Source organism: Scophthalmus maximus, chromosome 1 (genome assembly GCF_022379125.1).
Source record: "Scophthalmus maximus strain ysfricsl-2021 chromosome 1, ASM2237912v1, whole genome shotgun sequence".
Lineage (NCBI taxonomy): Eukaryota > Metazoa > Chordata > Actinopteri > Pleuronectiformes > Scophthalmidae > Scophthalmus > Scophthalmus maximus.
This window is the reverse complement of record NC_061515.1, coordinates 1,123,224-1,140,310: the sequence shown is the minus strand read 5'-3', so window position 1 is coordinate 1,140,310 and position 17,087 is coordinate 1,123,224. Positions and strand designations below refer to the sequence as shown.

Sequence of the window (17,087 nt, the reverse complement as noted above, 5' to 3'; positions counted from 1 at the left end):
TTCAATTATCTTGGATAAACGGACAGCAAGTTCAGAAATTCGAGGAACTCTCATTGGGAATATAAATACAGTTTGTTAATGCACTTCTATTCATTTTGTCTGGACGCTGAAGGGGACTTTATCCCAAGATAAAAGGCAAGGTCACTTTAACAGACAAATAAAATCAGAAGATATATCAACTCTGAATACTGCCTCAGATTTAGGTGACAAATGAGGACACTTTCTTTTGTCTCTTTATTACAAAATAATAATAATATTTTTTTTTATGCATGGACATCCCTGTGAGTATTAATGTAGTAAGGGTGAAATCTTTTTTAAGTGTATACGATGTAAAAAGAAATTTATTTGTAATTGGTGCGAACACCAATACTTTCTCTTTGCAGAAAAATGCGATTTTGGTAAGACTGATGATCAAAATCCATTTAATCTTTAATTGCCCATTAATTGCAGTGCACGATGATTAACTAGATGTTGTGATTGCATGAATATTGATAAAGTTAACCTGTCACATTAATTAAAAGAGCCCGATTCAAACTAAACAACGATCTTTGGGGGAAATTTATCTTTGCTGTAGATGGACTTGTTTATAAGATGTGCAGCCCACTGCACATGCTTTTTGTGTGGAGTTTGCATGTTCCAAAGACATGCAGGTAAGATTATATGGCAACTCCAAATGTGACTGTGAGCAGTAATGGATGTCTGTCTCCGTGTGTCAGCTCTGTGATTGACTCATCCATCCCCTGAATGAGGGATTGATTCCTGTGCCTCCGGGAACCTCAAGGTTAAGCAGAGATAGCTAATGGATGGATGGATGGATGGATGGCTGGCAGTTTGCTGCGAGTCATTAGTGTGTGAATGGATGAATGAGAGTCAAACTTTAAAGCATTTTCCATGTTACATTTAACAACATGCCTATGTTATGGTGCTGTGTAATTTTAGTTTCAGTACCAGAGTTGGTCAGTAGTTCAAATTGGAAGAGAGTTTGACTCAATGTGAGATATCAGCCTCTTTTAAAACATCTATGTTGGAGAGAGAAATTTGAAGGAAGACAAAAAATAAGAGAAAGATAGATGATTTGAACAAAACGAAAGAGAAGAGGAATAAGAAAACAAGACTGAGACATTGCAGGAGTAGGAGAAAGGAGGAGAAAGAAGACAAGACCAAAAGCTGAAAAAAAAGAACTAGGAGAAAAGTTGTCATATCATTTGTATAATGCTATAATTTTCTTTGGCGCTTGATAACCCATTAAAGGGGGAAATAAAAAATATATGTAATGAACGAATCAGAAAATGAAGATTGAAGAGCAGCGTTGTTTCATTTTTGGACATGCGACAAATCTTGGGAGACATAGGGATACGGAACTCTGAGGTAGACCAGATGACAAACCGACTGTGCGAAATAGTCACACATTTCTACTTACCAGTGTGGTGAAGATATAGTGATAGTACTCTGTCATCATCCCCATGGCGAGAGCCTGGAGAGAGAAAGTGACAGATGATTGCAAAGATGGAGAGATTGGGATATGGAGAGATTTATAAATTAATAGGGAGGCAGAAACAATGTTTTGGCATATTTTGCATACAAGGCATATGCTTATGCATTCGTCTGCTTGTTGGGCTGTCTGCGTTGCCATGTAATGTGAAGAGGCAGATATTCTGCTACACTGCCACTGGCTCGGGGGTAAAAAACAAACAAACACCCACCACAAAGAAAAACAGCTATGTAAGACAAGAGGTGGAGCTCAGTCCAAACGTACTGTATATTAGGAATATGTAGGAAAGTATCAAAAATAATGTTTGAGTTTTAGATAAGGGACTTCTGGGTCATTGTCAGAAACATAAGGACGTCAACCTAGAGTTACAAAAGGTCCATGGTGGAGTCTTTGCGGGTGAAGTAATTTAAGTATTTTTTTTTAAATTCAGCTGGTAAGGATTCACACTTTCACTGTTGATATGAATGTCTGAAAATAAAATCTATCTTAATTTACTTAATGCCAGTTTTTGATACTTGAAAGTTTGTAATACAAGGTGCTACGGTCAGTTCTAAAAGTCTTAAGGTTAAATACCAAACCCTACAAGAGTCAGATCAAAGTGGAGAAATGGTACATTACATTACATGTCATTACTGAATCAGACGTCCATGGTGAAGAGGAGACTCAATGTACAACGTCATCTATATCTTATCTTTCAACTACAGTCATAGGTATCGGGTGGCCCGAAAGAATGAGGAGATGCCTGGAGTCCCTGTGGAGTGAATCCAGGCATCTTCAACTGGAAGGATCCCCCTGAGAAGACCCATACATGCTTGGAGGGATTACATCCGTCCTGGGGATACCTTTGCATCCCTCTGAAAGAGTTAGCTGGGATAACTGGGTCACTTTGCCTTTGCATAGAGCATGGATCCAGATATGTGGCAAAACATGAATGGATAGACAAACAAGTTTAACACACAACATTAGAACCAGTAAAGCAGAGGACTAAATAGTTGATAGTCTTTGCTGTTTAAATAGTTTCAACGTTTAAGGTAGCAGCAGGGACCTTGATAAATGGGAAAACAGTATTCTGCTGTTGCAGATCCATTTCTTATTTTAGGTCGATTAGATGAATGAAGAATTAGATGACATAAAAATCTGCAGTTGCCTGCTCGAGTCTGCCTGGTTAATGTTCATAATGAGTCCGACTTTTGTCATCTGCCTAAAAATGGCCACTCATCTTCCCAAGCATATCTAGTAAGTTCACTGACAGACATATGAACTCATTTCACACCATTACCAAGGCAATCCGTCTCTAAAAATGCAAAGGAGAACCACCTTGCTCAGTATTATTCTATTACCATTTAGACTGTGTGTGCGTGCTGGCTATGTGCCACCCCATTTCAGTTGTATGTAGCTATATAGTGGCGCCAGAGTCCCGCTTGCCTTGCTGACACCAATACGAATCACAGATTAGGACTGTGTGCAGAGGATGATTAAACAAGCACAGCTAGATAGCGGCTGGCATCGGGTGGAAAACCGTCAGAAAGTCTACAGCCTTCCGTCGGAGGACGAGTTCACTCAGTGGCGACTCACTTCCTGGACTGATTAGTGTGGGAAGTCTTTCAGAGGGTATGTAAATTCCCAATTTTTTTGGGGGGGAGAACAAGTCATTAGAGAAACACACATCATTCAGTTTTAATAGCTATTACATCTCAGCCCTCCTGTCTCTATAGTCTCTGTGCTTCCCTTTGTTCTTGGTGGTTCATCTGCTTAGTTATGTGTCAGTGCTGCACTATGTTGCTCTGTTCTCTGATGTTTCCCGAGTTTTGTGTTTTTGGATTATCAGAATTTTGTTTATTTTCTCCTTTTAAAGACTGGAAGTCTGTTTTTTCGTTATTTTGTATTAAATATGTATTTTCCCCTAACCTGCATTTTCGGGTTCTGCTTCAACGAAACCTGACCCAAGGCAATACAACTCCAAAGGTATGTTCAGAGGTGGAACTAATTTGTTTTATCTACGTTTATTCATCCCAAACACCAAACGTTCCGACTGCAATGACGATAGCTATAGCGCCTCAGGATGATCTCCAAACTCACCAGATCCTCACTTCTGTTTTCCACCAGTTTCTCTGCTTCTCCCTCTCATTTCAGTATATTTCTGAAGTCATACTAGATTCTTTAGTTGTTTTCAGACATAAATGAGAAATTAGTTTGCTTAAACCAGCTACCAATACCAATACTCTGCTATATATTGATTGTCCAGTCATAATTTAGCAATCTTAACAAGGCATGGTAGACCTGTCAAACTCTGGCTCTCTTTTAAATGTCCAGGACATTTGCAAATTCTTTTTAGTGGCAGATGTTAGCATGCTTGGCTATAGTGTTGTTTGTCCAAACCAACATACGGTATATCTAAAAAAATAAAGTGTATGTTTATGATTCTTGCATTGAGTTGGAACAAATAACACTTTGTTGGGATGAGGGGCTCGACCCTGCAACATACATTTGTGACTCCCTTTAGCATAGTGTCATACCAGAGTAGTCTGGTAAAACTGTTATACACCCATTTTGTATGTTCTCGCTATCAGATATTATATCCAATTTTCAGCAACACCTTTTATGTTATCCATCTATTTTGAAGTTCTGTTTAGTGTGTGAACTCTACCTTAACAGCATGTAAATAAAACAGTTTTTGGTTATTCAAATGGCTAGCATCAGTTATCCCTTCTCTTCTTTGCAACTCACAAGGGGCCAATTTCTGTACTGAAAACACTTGTCACTTGCCTGTCTTGTTGTCCTCCATGTTGTTTCTACAGTATTTGTGGGTGAAGGCCTGGCTGGTAGCTGATGAACAGTGGAGGATCTCTAATTTATTGGCGTGTCAGGTGAAGACAATATCCAGGCAGGACAGTTAAGTCTTTCATTGCCTCCCATTAGCAGGGTTTTCTCACTGATATCATTAATGAATGGAGTCCTTGACCTTCCATTGAAATCCACCATTTGGGCTTTGATTAAAATCCCTGGGAGAGTGACGGTGTCACTTTCTTATTTGATAAATCCTTAAAGCAGGAAGAACATGAAGGCTTTCTAATTGAGTTACTCATTGGAAAGATGTCCTTTTCAAGATGTTCTTTTCATCAAGCGTTAAAACCACACAAAACAGTATTCATAACAGTAGTTATGAGAGTGGCAGCTGCTTCAGGTAATGGGAGCCTGGTTTTACTCACTGATCCTCTAAATATGTAAACAAGCATGTGACTGCTTTACTGCTAAATTTACTTGTTTTGCCTTAAAAGCCAAAAAGATCTTTCGGTGTGCAGTGATGAAAAGAAAAGCCATAATTCTGAGATTAATAGTATTATTATCTAATGACTGCAAACATAGCTTTCTTTGATCTTAATGTAGGTAGCTGTGTCATTCTCACCAGATTCAAGGCTTCTGTGTTTCGTGGTCTGTCAAAAATGATTCCATTATGTGGAAGAGGAGGACAGAGCGCAACTGATAGAGAACATTATGACGGTTACATCTCTTATTTACATCTCTTATAAATTGAATAATTAAGTTGTGGTACCATGTGAACACGTTTGTTCTTTGAGATAATGAGATGACAGAGATGTAATTTAGACATAATTGTGTGTGTCGTGATCTGAGCTTCTGTTCTTTGTTTTGGTAACTGGTCCAGGCGTTAGACTCTTAGTCCTGTCGACAGCTTCACCTTCAGATTCGTCCACGTGGACACACGCACCTGCTTCAGGATCCCAGCAGCCATTTCGTGGCCACAGTCAAAGATGATGTGGAACTCCTTCCCCCTCTTCATCTCCTTTAAGAGCGGCTTGGCATCCTTGGTGTCTGCAGGCAACTGTCGGATCTTTAACCGGATGTTGTACCGGGAAGGAGCCTTTATAAGTTCTTGCAACCGAATCAGGCCTGCAAGGGAAATCACAAAGACAAAAAAAAGTTTTGTCATTTAAAAAAAAAAATCGTTGTATTTTGTCAGATAAGTCATTGCTATTTGAAAAATTAATCCAGTTGTAACTGATGGAACAACAACTACAACTGTTCTTGATGAATGTGGTAGTGGTGCTTGTAATAAGAGTTAGGATAAGACGGCTGCAGGGATACATTTCTGTTGTCGGTTCATTTTTAATGAAATCAACTTCTCTTCTACACCTGCTCCTGCTCTCTCAGACTATTCTGTATCCACGACTTTGTTTTCTGTGTCCTTCAATTTCCCTGTATCCCTCTGTCCATCGCCTCAGTACCAGCAGACCTTTATCCGACGGTAGAAATGTTCTCACAAACACAACAGAACAAAGACGTATATCAATACTGCACATTACCTGACATCCATCATTCATCATAGATGACATTGATTCTGTGCTCACTATCGATCCCCCTCTTCCTCTATATGACGCTCACTGTGTACAATACGTGTGAAGTCAACCTTGCTGGGTTGAAATTGACAAGGACTTCAACTGAAGCACAAACATCTTAATTTTGACAGATAAGCTTCGACTGTGACATCCAACAAGTGCTTCTCCCCTTGGTAGCTGATCAATCATGTCAGAGATACCAGCAGAGCTAGACACTAATGTGGAATGGATTTTGTGGTCTGTGCATTTTTTTTCCTTTGTGCAAGCTTTTCTTCCAATTGAGATCAAGGATATTTTTCAACGTATTCACATGCTTTGTGTATGTTTGATGAATGAAGGGTTTCTCTGTCTGTAGTTTGTTAAAATGCAGAGTCTGTGCATCAATTTAATGAATGTCTCACATACTTTTCTGCCTTCTCAATTTGACACTGTCTTTTCATAAAAAAAAAACACAACAGCAGCAGTCTGCGTTTGAGATGCGTTAACAAAACCCTGACCCGTGTCTATGGATGGTGTTCGTGACTCATACATGACAGATCATTTACGTCTTGTTCCCAACGACCAGGATCTTTTCATATTGTGAACCAAGTCCCTTTTGTGTCGAAGTCTATTACCAAACATTTAGCATAACAGTGGCAGATCAGAGGAGAGCCTTTTCCTTTTCATGACCATCATTTGAATTCTGAAAGGCATCACACTTTTCATATTATAATTAATATTATGAAATATAACCTAAGTTAATGTTTTTTTTAGGGTTTAATGTAAATATTTGGGTAGATTTTTGCTAACTACAGCTTAATTTGCTAATTGTGATGTAAATACTACCATTGTGTTATTCCACTATTTTTTTCATCTACACTAGGAACTGAAATATTGTAATAGGGGTAAATGATACTGTGACTCTGGGAATAACTGCGGTTTCTCACAAGTGAATTCTCACTGACTGGACCAGATACCATTTAAAAAAAACCTTGCAAAGTACGAGTCCTTACAACTCGGAACAGATATATCAGTCTAAACCAGCGCAGCAGTCTCCCGTGTCTCTGCCCATCGCCCGCCGTCCCCAGCTGTTTGGCCCGTGGCATTATTTGTTTACTTCCTGCTTCCAGATGAGTGCACTGCACTGTGGGACACCAGCCTGCGGTCTGCTGGAGCGTCAGCAGCAAGTCGCGGGTGTTCATTAAATCAAACACCCGGTTGCACATTGATGATGATGATGATATCCGCAGAGTGTTGACCTGAGAGACACTGGCAGCGTTACACTAACCATCGCATGACAAAGGTCTCCTCGGCTGTGGTTCACCACTTCACAAATGTCAGCTTGACACTAGAGTCACTACTCAATATTATAAACAAAACCAGACTGTAGAGGTTTAACGTTGTGTCACAGAGCTCGATGGAATATTGAAGAACTAGCAGGGCTTTAACATGCAAAGAATGAAAACAGAAAAATTGAACAAATTAAATAGAATCAAGTGAAACGAATGGATTGTGGGGACCCGTTAAAAGGTATCCATAGATCATAAGTCCAACGGGTGAGAGTTCCAGAGTGTAGGAGCCACAACATCAAGAGAACAGTCTTCGTTAGTCTAGAACCTGGACCGAGGAACAACCAATAAACCTCGATCAGAGGACATCAGATTTCTACCGCTATATTAAATGGCTGCAGTTGGTCTTTCTGCGCATGCGAGGCTGTAAAGGCGATCACAAGGAGCTCAAACAGCCTGGTTTGGTTTACAGAAAGATCCTGGTTTGGATTAAAATAGATACTTTGTGAAGGTTAGAGGAGAATGGCCAGGAATATGAATGAATTAAAACAGTTGATTATGGTCGTTACTGCTGCCTATTACTTTATTATGATGATTCATCTGAACTGAAATGTTTTCACATTAGCCTTTTGTCGAGCTTCTCGATCTCAGTCTCTGTGAGTGATTTTCATTAGCTTTTTGTCTTCATCCATTTAAAATGATAATTTAATCTTTAAAATGTTACATATGGCGTTTAAAAGTCTAACAACATGTTTTTTTGGCACCCTTCATTCACGCTCTCTAGACAAAGAGCCAGAAATATCACACAATAAAATAATCTTGCAACTCTGTTTTTATTCTAACATCAGCAACTCTTGCCAGCACTGGGACTCGAGCCGTACTACTTGAAAGATCTTATTCATGTTAGGCATGTCAATGTAATTTTGAGAATTTGGAACAAAAGAACTGGCACGTTCTTCACAAAAAATAATCTTTTCCCAAAATCCGGTCAGTGTCATCTAATTGTCTGCAGATGACAGATGGACGGACGCATGGACAGATGGACCTGTGCTGATCCATTTAGTAAACTTCCCATGATGTCACTGGGGTGGTCACCATGACCACCACCGACACATTCTCCATGTGCCCCTGTGACAAAGTGGGTGAGATCTTTACTCACCACTCGTCCCTTCCTACAATCCTATTATTTTCTACATGTTACATTTTGCTATAATTTAGTATTGCTAAGGTAACATTGCTTCACTAACTATCCAGGGTTTGTTTGTGTTAGCATCATTTTACAGTTCACATCATAAGTTCACATTAATAAGTTACTTTTTTCAGTTCATCTTTATTAAGTTGCAGGTTTGGAAATTGTTTAATTGTTTGTGTCTCTGTCCGTACTCACAATTGTTTGTTCCTTTGTTCAGAGCCACCATTCGTGTCTCTCGGTTGAGAGGCCCCGCCCAGAGTTTCCTGCTTTTTATGGTGTTGGTGATGTCATCGCTGACATCATGGGTTAAACCAACTGGTGGGGGTTTCTTTTTTAGTGGGAATGTTTAGTTTGATAGTTTTTGTGTTTGTTAGTCAAATCCATTGAGATACTTTACCTTTCAGATGGTGATTTATAAATGTAATGAGCTTGGGAGTTAAATGATCATTTATTTTTCCTGGCATTACAGTCACTGTATGTTTCATCCCTCAGTAAATACTGGTGTGGGCCCTATATATTCAGTAGCATTTTTTTTGTTTGTTTCTCAGGAGGGGAGAACAAGTTGAGTCTTGATGGCTTTTGTTTGAGTTTTCATGAGTTAATGTTCAGCTTTATTTTCCATGTATTTTCTTTAGTTTTGACTAAGTTACAAATGTAATGGAGAGCGCTGTAAGTAAACATTGACCAGTCAAGATGTCTGCCAGGTCTTCCTACCTACCACCTTCCTTTGACGTTTGAGCCAAACTATTGTACAGCCCCCAGAAATAGTAGAACCAAAAGAGATGAGCTGAATTTCACCTGGCTTCATTTGCATGTGCGGTACATGTTTACAAGTGTGTGAGAGCGAAAGTGTGTCCGACATGAGTCCAAACGCGTATGAGTGGTTGATGGTGCGTGCGTTGTCTGAGGAGAAAATCAACCTCTGCTGCTGCAGCGGCAATCTCTGTTTTACGGTTGGTTAGTCGACATCGATAAGAGCAGCAACATCTGACGGCTGCACTGCTCATCGTAAACACCTGTCGGAGCACCTCTCTCTCCGGCTCCTCCTTTCACTCCTAAAAAATGTCTCTCCTTCCATTCTGCCTGTTGTCAGCACCGATCAGTATTGACAGTACTTGATGTGCAGCGACTTGTTCCAGGATCCATATTTAACTCTGTATGAATATTTCATTCCCTCTAAGTGTTTATTACGGAGGCTGTCTGGGAGTCTCCTGAGCGTTAAACAGTTCACAGCTCGCCCTGTGATAAATATCCTTGTGGGGGAACGGCCCCTCAAGCTCCCAACTCCCACTTTGAGTGTATCGCTGCATGCGACAAGGAAGAAAAGTTCCTTCTACCGGGCCACTCAATCTTCATCAGCCACAGAGACGTTTAAGTGATTCCCCCAGACGGCCATTGCACAGCATTGCATGATGGGAGTAACTGTTGACGAGTCGCTGAGCCGCAGACTCCTGGGGTCAAGGTTAATGGGAATCTCGCCACATCAGCTGGCTTATTTATGTTCAATTAAATGCGTGGAACCCGTCGGAGAAAGATTAAAGCGGCCCCGCAGTCAAAGGTTCTAATAGCTGTTCAGGAGTGTGGAGGCCGAGCATGCACGCTGCCGTTCCCTCGCTACGAATCGACCTGCGGGTGGATATGTGGGCCAGTGACAACAGTAAAAATTGTCTTTGTTATTAGCCACGTCATACTTCTTCTGGCTCTAAATCATTTGAGCTGAAAAAGAGCCCATTTCCCCGAAACTCGCTCTATTTTTCTGCAATTAACTCTGACTTTCACATATCTACTCGCGGTGCAGAGGGTTATAAAAAGTTGTTCTTCTGCCACAGAATGAGTTCAAAGTAATTAATTTGGGAATGAGAGCAAAAATATCTTTAGTAACTAAGTAACAAATCAAATGTGTATGAGCAGGCCCAGTATAGGAACTCTCACCGGGGCCCTTCTCCTCACACGTTCATGAATTAAACCAGCGACTGAGCACACGTCTGGAGCAGCAGGTCCATACTTTGTTTAAGCACTTAAATATATATATATCTCTGATATTTGGAATCTAAGTAAATTTCAGCCATGTTTTTTTAACATATAGAATTATGTTGTGATCCGTGTACTGAGAGCTTCAACAGATGGTGATTATTTGAATCAATGTCCAGAGTGTAATATGTATGGAGATTTATATAAATGAGCAATATTAAATTCATTAATAATACATTTTGTGATCAAATACAATAAACATGACATTGTCAAATAATCCATTCATATGTAATTTGTTCAACAGTATTTCATCCTGCTTTTCACAAATACATTTTACTTTTGTTTTCATAATATTTTGGTCACTTAATTTGTGAAGGCACACAATTAAAACAAAACAAACTAAAACATCATCAACCAAATTCTGTGTTCCATTCTGTTCATTTGAGTTTTGGCTCCTGTTTCCATTTTTTGTTTTTTTCAATCATTCTACTTGTGCAACTAGCGAATATGTGCTCGGGGTTCCAGGCAGTTGCCTGATTTGCCTGCACACTGTTGCAACTGCAGCCTGCATGAACTCCACACGTGAACTCCTTAAACAGGTCTGGTTTAAATGCAGAAGTCAAATCAAACAAAAACACAAATCTACAGTAGTTAAAGAAAAGGAGGCATTGCTTGAAAACTGTGCTAACGCGCAGTTGTTGGTGGATGGGAGCATGGCGTACGGCAAAGTGTTTTAATTCATGATTAACTGATTTAATGCTAAAATATAAGCGGTTTAAAAACAACATAACACTTCATTCTTCCTTCTGCAACAATTTACAGTTCTCAATTCCAGGCTCTGTTAATATTCTGTCCATGCACCACCTCTTCCCCAAGTGTTTCTGTTGGACCTCTCCTCGTCATTAGCTCGCTTTGTTCCATCTGTTGTGTTGTGACTTTATTATGCACTTTTGTGCCATTTTTTTTTCGTGCGACTGATTTTGTTGTGTGAGAAAATGCATTTGTAATAACACAAAAGCTGAGAAATGGGCAGACTGGACAAAACTATCCAATTTTCCACCCACTCAAAAGTAACGTCAAAAAAACAACCTAAGACAATGTGCGCGGGATCAGAGCGCAGAAAGCATCAGAGCTGCTATTTGCATTCCAGCCCTGCAATAGTGGGATTAGCATGTTGAATGGTGAAGAGTCAGTGAGCCCTTCACTAAACAGGCTGTTGAGTGGTAGTGGAGCGTATGATGGGACTGGGACTGCTGGTGTGGACACACACACACACACACACACACACACACACACACACACACACACACACACACACACACACACACACACACACACACACACACACACACACACACACACACACACACACACACACACACACACACACACACACACACACACACACACAAAATTGAAAGCGATTAATGAAGCAGTTCTGGGACTCTGAACTACAATGAGATGACTCTCACTGGCAGAATATATATATATATATATATATACACACACACATCTAAGAAGAAGAATCAAAAACCAAATCCTGCAGCACCATTTCTACTTTATTTGAAATATACATAATGAACAGCAGTATAGCTGAGTATTAACCCTTAATTGTAAAATAGATCCTGGAGCTGCATAAGTATTGAATAAAACATGTAAGAGAAATAAAAATAGGTGGTTTAAAAATACAGAATCTATTTAGCGTATATTGCACAGCACTCAAACATTTTGCATTAAACAAGGGTGTAATGGCAGTTGTACCCATCTAGGAATGAAACCCAGAAAATGTCCGTGCGGATATGGATATGGATCAGACCCAGCAGCTCGGTAAGATCGCTCCGTTACCTGGACCTGCGCTGCCGTGCAACATGCTGCATGACAAAACTGTCCCTCGTCTTCACGGCATCTGGAGGGTCAGCTGCAGCCCGCGAGTCATTCCAGATCCTCCTTTGTCTGTAAGATTCCCAAAAAGGTATATTCCCTCCATTTGTGCCTGTGTTGAGATGCACATCTGTGGCTGTACCAGCATTTTCTCTCCACCATTAGCATTTCCCTGCGTCTCTCAGCGAGGGGGTTGCCCTTGGACAGAAGGTCCAGGTCGTGGGAGCAGCAGGTAGCAATTGGCCGATGACGTCAACCATCAGGGGTCCCCTGCCAAACGATCTGCTCTGAGTCTCGGCGTGTTCGCTATGAATTCAAGAGTTGAATGTGTTCCTCTAGTAGTAACAAGACATATAATAAAAACAAATATTCAAAGGGTAAATAAAATTGTGACTCCTCACACATTAACACACCTCAGCGCCATGGTCCTTGGGTGTTTAGGCCAATCGCCAATGAAAAACAACACGTTTTTCCTAGAAAAAAGCCGATGTTGTACTTCTCATCTCTCCTCACCTCTTGCTGTCTGTTTCGTGTGTATAATGGCTGCATGAAGAGAGAGTATTGGTTGAGATCCAGTGTAATGTAAAGAGCTATATGACCCACAAGTGTGTTTTTACAAAGACAATGGTCAGAGAGATATCACCCCTGCAACCCTCGAAGGATAAGTGTTGTAGATACTGGATGGATGATACTTCTACAGCACGAGTTCTGTCAGTAGAACAACAGATTTGTGGCCATTTATTCACTCTGCTACTGATTCACCCGTTGGTCTCTTCAGTCGTGTTAAGTAGCTTATACCTCGACTTTGAACTCATTTTGATCAGGAATTCAAAAACCCCAGAAACAGTGTGTCAATGACAGTATAGGGCAAAACTATTTCTGCCATTGGACTATTACTATAGAAATAATATATGTGCAACCAACAATACTAACAGACCAATGTAGATACATGATAGCATTGTAGTTATTCGCCAACAACAAGTTCACAGCAATTAGTGCTATGCAACTGCTGACAACCACTGAATAACTCTATTAATATTACTGGTACAAAAGAACCAGTAATATAACCTTCTCTTCACCACTACTCTTCTCTGTTGCTTCTATGCTTCCAATTCCCATTAACATCCCACCAGGACGTAACAAAGACCAGACTTGCCCACCATCCAAATACCAGCTTAGCTCGTCAGACATGGCTCTTAATCATTTCCATGCATCTCTCAAATGGCCACTTTGGCATTACACCATGCAGTCATCCATATTACTTGTAGTGGACATGCTGTCAAGCTGACCTTTCATCAAGCACAATGGGCCCCACCACATTCTGGGAAAAAAAGCAGGTGATGGATTATAGACTCTGAGAGTTATAATTTGAAGAAAGCATGTGGCGAAAAAGCAACTGCATTTCCACTGCGTTTAGGATTATTGTTGTCAGGGCCTCACAAGAAGTTTCAAAATAGCGCAAAAAAAAAAGAAGCAAAAATTTGATTTGCTGGTGGTAATGCAATGTCTGTTTTCTTTCCTCCACCACCCCAGGGATGGATTGAAGATGCTGCTGCCGAAGAAAACCAGGGAATAAACAAAGAGTTTGACGAGGCTCATATCCACCCTGATGTTTTTGTACTGCCAGCAGTGAGTCAAATATCACAACAGCCCATGGCCGTACCATGACGTATACTATGAGTGTTCTGATCGTTCCTAAAGCTCGTGTTGACTGACACTGTCCTCCACCAAAAACAACAACATAGGTCGGTTAAGGACCGCAGACTTCAGAGATATAGGACTCTGACTGTCATTGTACTAATATCACCTTTTATCTGTGGCAAAACTGAGGCATTATAACCTGAAACCCAACAGCAGCAGACATGGCTGACACGACTGACGACTGTTGTTTGGTTTACACACAAATGGAGATATGCATGGGCTCCTTACTGCGAGCAGCAGAGAGAAGCAGTTCTTCCTGAGCAGGTATTTTATTGTGTGGTAGCCTGTTTTCCCTTATGGCCTAATCAAACTTTGTTGCAGCAGCAGCAGCAGCAGCAGTCGTGGTAGCAGGTCGTTGTATGGATGTTATGGCTGGCTGGGAGAGCTATAACACATGCTGCTGCCATCTCATTTTTGCCATTATAAAGTTGAGCTGTTAGAAGAGTCCCATTATGGTTATTGATTTGCTTGTTTGCTCCCCGCTTGGTGGAGAAACAGCACAAAGGGAGAAGTTGTTTCCTACCCCCTTTATATTCCGTTCTTGAAAAACAGACACGGTTTAGAACAGTGGGGGAGTCGAGGGGAGAACCCATGAGAATATGGTAATGTGAATGTTCTGCAGCACAGACAATGTGCTGAAACCAGAGAAGAAAACATTCAAACACAATGGAATAGAATGGAATCCTGCCTGCATCTCTTCAAGGAACCCAATTAGATCTGATTTCTGTGTCCATCATCAAAGCCATCTTTCCACGCTATCAGGTCACCGGTGTAAAAGGCTGTTTGTAGGTCGAGCCAGACTCATTTCCTGTCACCGTAACAGAAAGTCAAGCCACTATTAACCCCACGGTGAACCAGCTATGTCCACATTACAACTTAATTAACAGAGGTGACGGGATCAGTGGCGGTTGATTCCTCGCTACAGCCTCTTAAACGTCCTGCAGACAAAGACCAGGGCGCACACGTGCACACGTACTGTACTTCGGATGTGACTCATTGGAATAGCACCACAGTCTTATGCTCTATCTGATTTGTTTTATCTACCAATTCACAACTTGGAGCTTTGGGCGTTTTGTTTCCAGTCTTCTGGCACGATTCCATCTTTTGGGCAGAGGTGGCAATGTCAAAGATTCTATATGCAAATAAAACTAGCGCTAGTTTGAGACTCAAGAGCAAATCACTCGGCTCCTCTCACCCCTGCCTCCCCCTGCTCCTTGACACTCCAGCCCTTCGCCTACATTCGTGTCATGTTCACTGTTTCAGCTAACGCTGGAACCCGGCACTCGCGAGCCTGTGAGTCAGCCACAGTGACGTCTTCCAGCAACTAAAAACCAGCTTGAAGCGATGCTGTCAGAGGAGTAGTAGACCAGAGGCATTGTTAGCCCTGAGCTCCCACCCCACAACTTTGGCTTTCTCCGATTGTTAGAGGAACTTTGGAAAGGAATAATATCTCTGCACTGCTGCCAGGATGTTCAATGAGTCTGGGTCACAGAGGCCTTTGACAGCAACTCTCCTCATTAAGTTACAGTATGTCTTGGAGCATATTTCACCAAGCTGTACTTACTCTTCATCTCAGTAAAGTTAGGCCTGTATATAATCTTGCGTAAAGCCTCATGTGGTCATGTGGTTCAAGAGGGAGCTGTGTTAAGCGTAACACACATTAAATGAATGTCAGTCTCGGTTGAGGCTGAAGATTTCCAGTTTGAAAATGAAGTAACCTCTCCTCTGCTCAGTTCACTCTGAGGAAGCCTCCAGTTCCTGGATGGGAGTGAAAATGTGGTCATGAACCACAACATTAGGGATCGCTATTTGTAGATATTTGTCATACTTCGGTTTCATAATCCCGCACAAGCAATTAGCATATAACTGGCCTGAATACTGAACACAGTGAACACACACTGCAGTGTTGTGATCAACGCCACATTGGTCCCAGTGTGTCTGTTGGACGGGGCTCTGGGAAGCCTGACAGCCTGTCTCCAGGCTGGCACACACCCTGACCCCTGGCATATGGTACATGTACCCAGCCTGCTGGCTTATTTGTCGCCCGGTGACCTGGACTGCAATAATAGCAAGGTTTAAACAAGGTGTCTTCCCCTGGGTAACATGCAAAATCATGTTTACCGCAACGGCAGACCCTCTCTCACTTTGAAGTAAATGGAAAAAACGTATTGTATCTTTACCTGCCATTCCACATTAGTTGAGTCATATAGAAAAACGAAAAGGTGCTAAACATTAATCTTGTGTTACGCATTTCTTTTAAGGCGTTAATCCTTAAAATAAGGCTGTTTTTAGTATAGTAAGTATTGACATGTTTACACTTTTAGTCCAGGCATCTCTTTGACTACTGGATGGATTTGCACATCATTCCGTACAGACGGTACAGACATGCTTCCCAGAGAATGGATCTGCTACTGACATTGGTGAACCCTATGTGACATCGCCATGATCCACAGCTGTACTTTGTGTGTAGTGTTGAAATTGCAGTAGGCAAATGCACTCAACAAAGATGTTCTGCAAGGTATATATCATACCTTGTAATCATCAGCATGAACACTGTCATTGTGAGTATTTTACAACACTGACAATAACTTATAACTTAAAGCGTCGCTATGTAGCCCGTTGGTTCATTGTTACAAGGAGGTCATGATTTGTTCTTAAGTAGAATAACACAAAAACTACTTTTCACTCTCTATTAATGGTTAGATACGCCGTCAGTCAAAGTGTCTGCACTTACCAGTGCTGTCGTCGTAAACCACAGTGACCGTCTTCCACTTGAAGAAGTGGACCAGGTCCAGGATGGCCCGGCTGAGGGAGGAGAAGTCTGGGTAGAGGCTGACGTAGAACACATCTCTGTTGTCTGACACCTGGTGCTTCCACTTGGTCTGAATGTGCGGCACCCCCAAGGCATTGCAAATGGACTGGACTGCGTTGGCGGAGGAACTGTGAGAGGGGCCGAAGATGGCTGCCACCCCCAAAGAGAGCTGGTCACAGGCTGGAGAGGGGGAAGCATAACATCTAGCTTGTTAGTTATTATACACACTGTATATTAGGGTATTAACTTGTTGATTTAATCTGAATATTAGATTAAATCTGGTGAAATTGTCTTTTTGAGCAGAGCCTAACCCCATACTCCTCTGTGCCATAGTCCACCATTGTTATCAGAGGAGGTTTAGGTACCGCCAGGCTTCCACCCCTTCTTGTAATTGGCAATAAAGGAATTTAGCATA

At 41.3% G+C, this 17,087-nt stretch overlaps 1 protein-coding gene across 4 annotated transcripts in view; it reads right to left on the bottom strand.

Annotated features, from left to right (window-relative positions):
* Positions 1 to 17,087, bottom strand: part of grik2 (glutamate receptor, ionotropic, kainate 2) — a 165,409-nt gene that overhangs the window by 92,675 nt on the left and 55,647 nt on the right. For 3 of the 4 annotated variants that reach the window (XM_035643546.2, XM_035643553.2, XM_035643563.2), the window contains exons 4-6: positions 16,595 to 16,852; positions 5,220 to 5,401; positions 1,421 to 1,474 (exon numbers count right to left, since the gene is read on the bottom strand). In XM_035643546.2, coding sequence (XP_035499439.1) covers positions 1,421 to 1,474; positions 5,220 to 5,401; positions 16,595 to 16,852 — 494 coding nt within the window. Of the gene's footprint in view, positions 1 to 1,420; positions 1,475 to 5,219; positions 5,402 to 8,502; positions 8,555 to 16,594; positions 16,853 to 17,087 lie in introns of those variants that run through there. The other variant, XM_035643578.2, reaches the window with a different exon arrangement.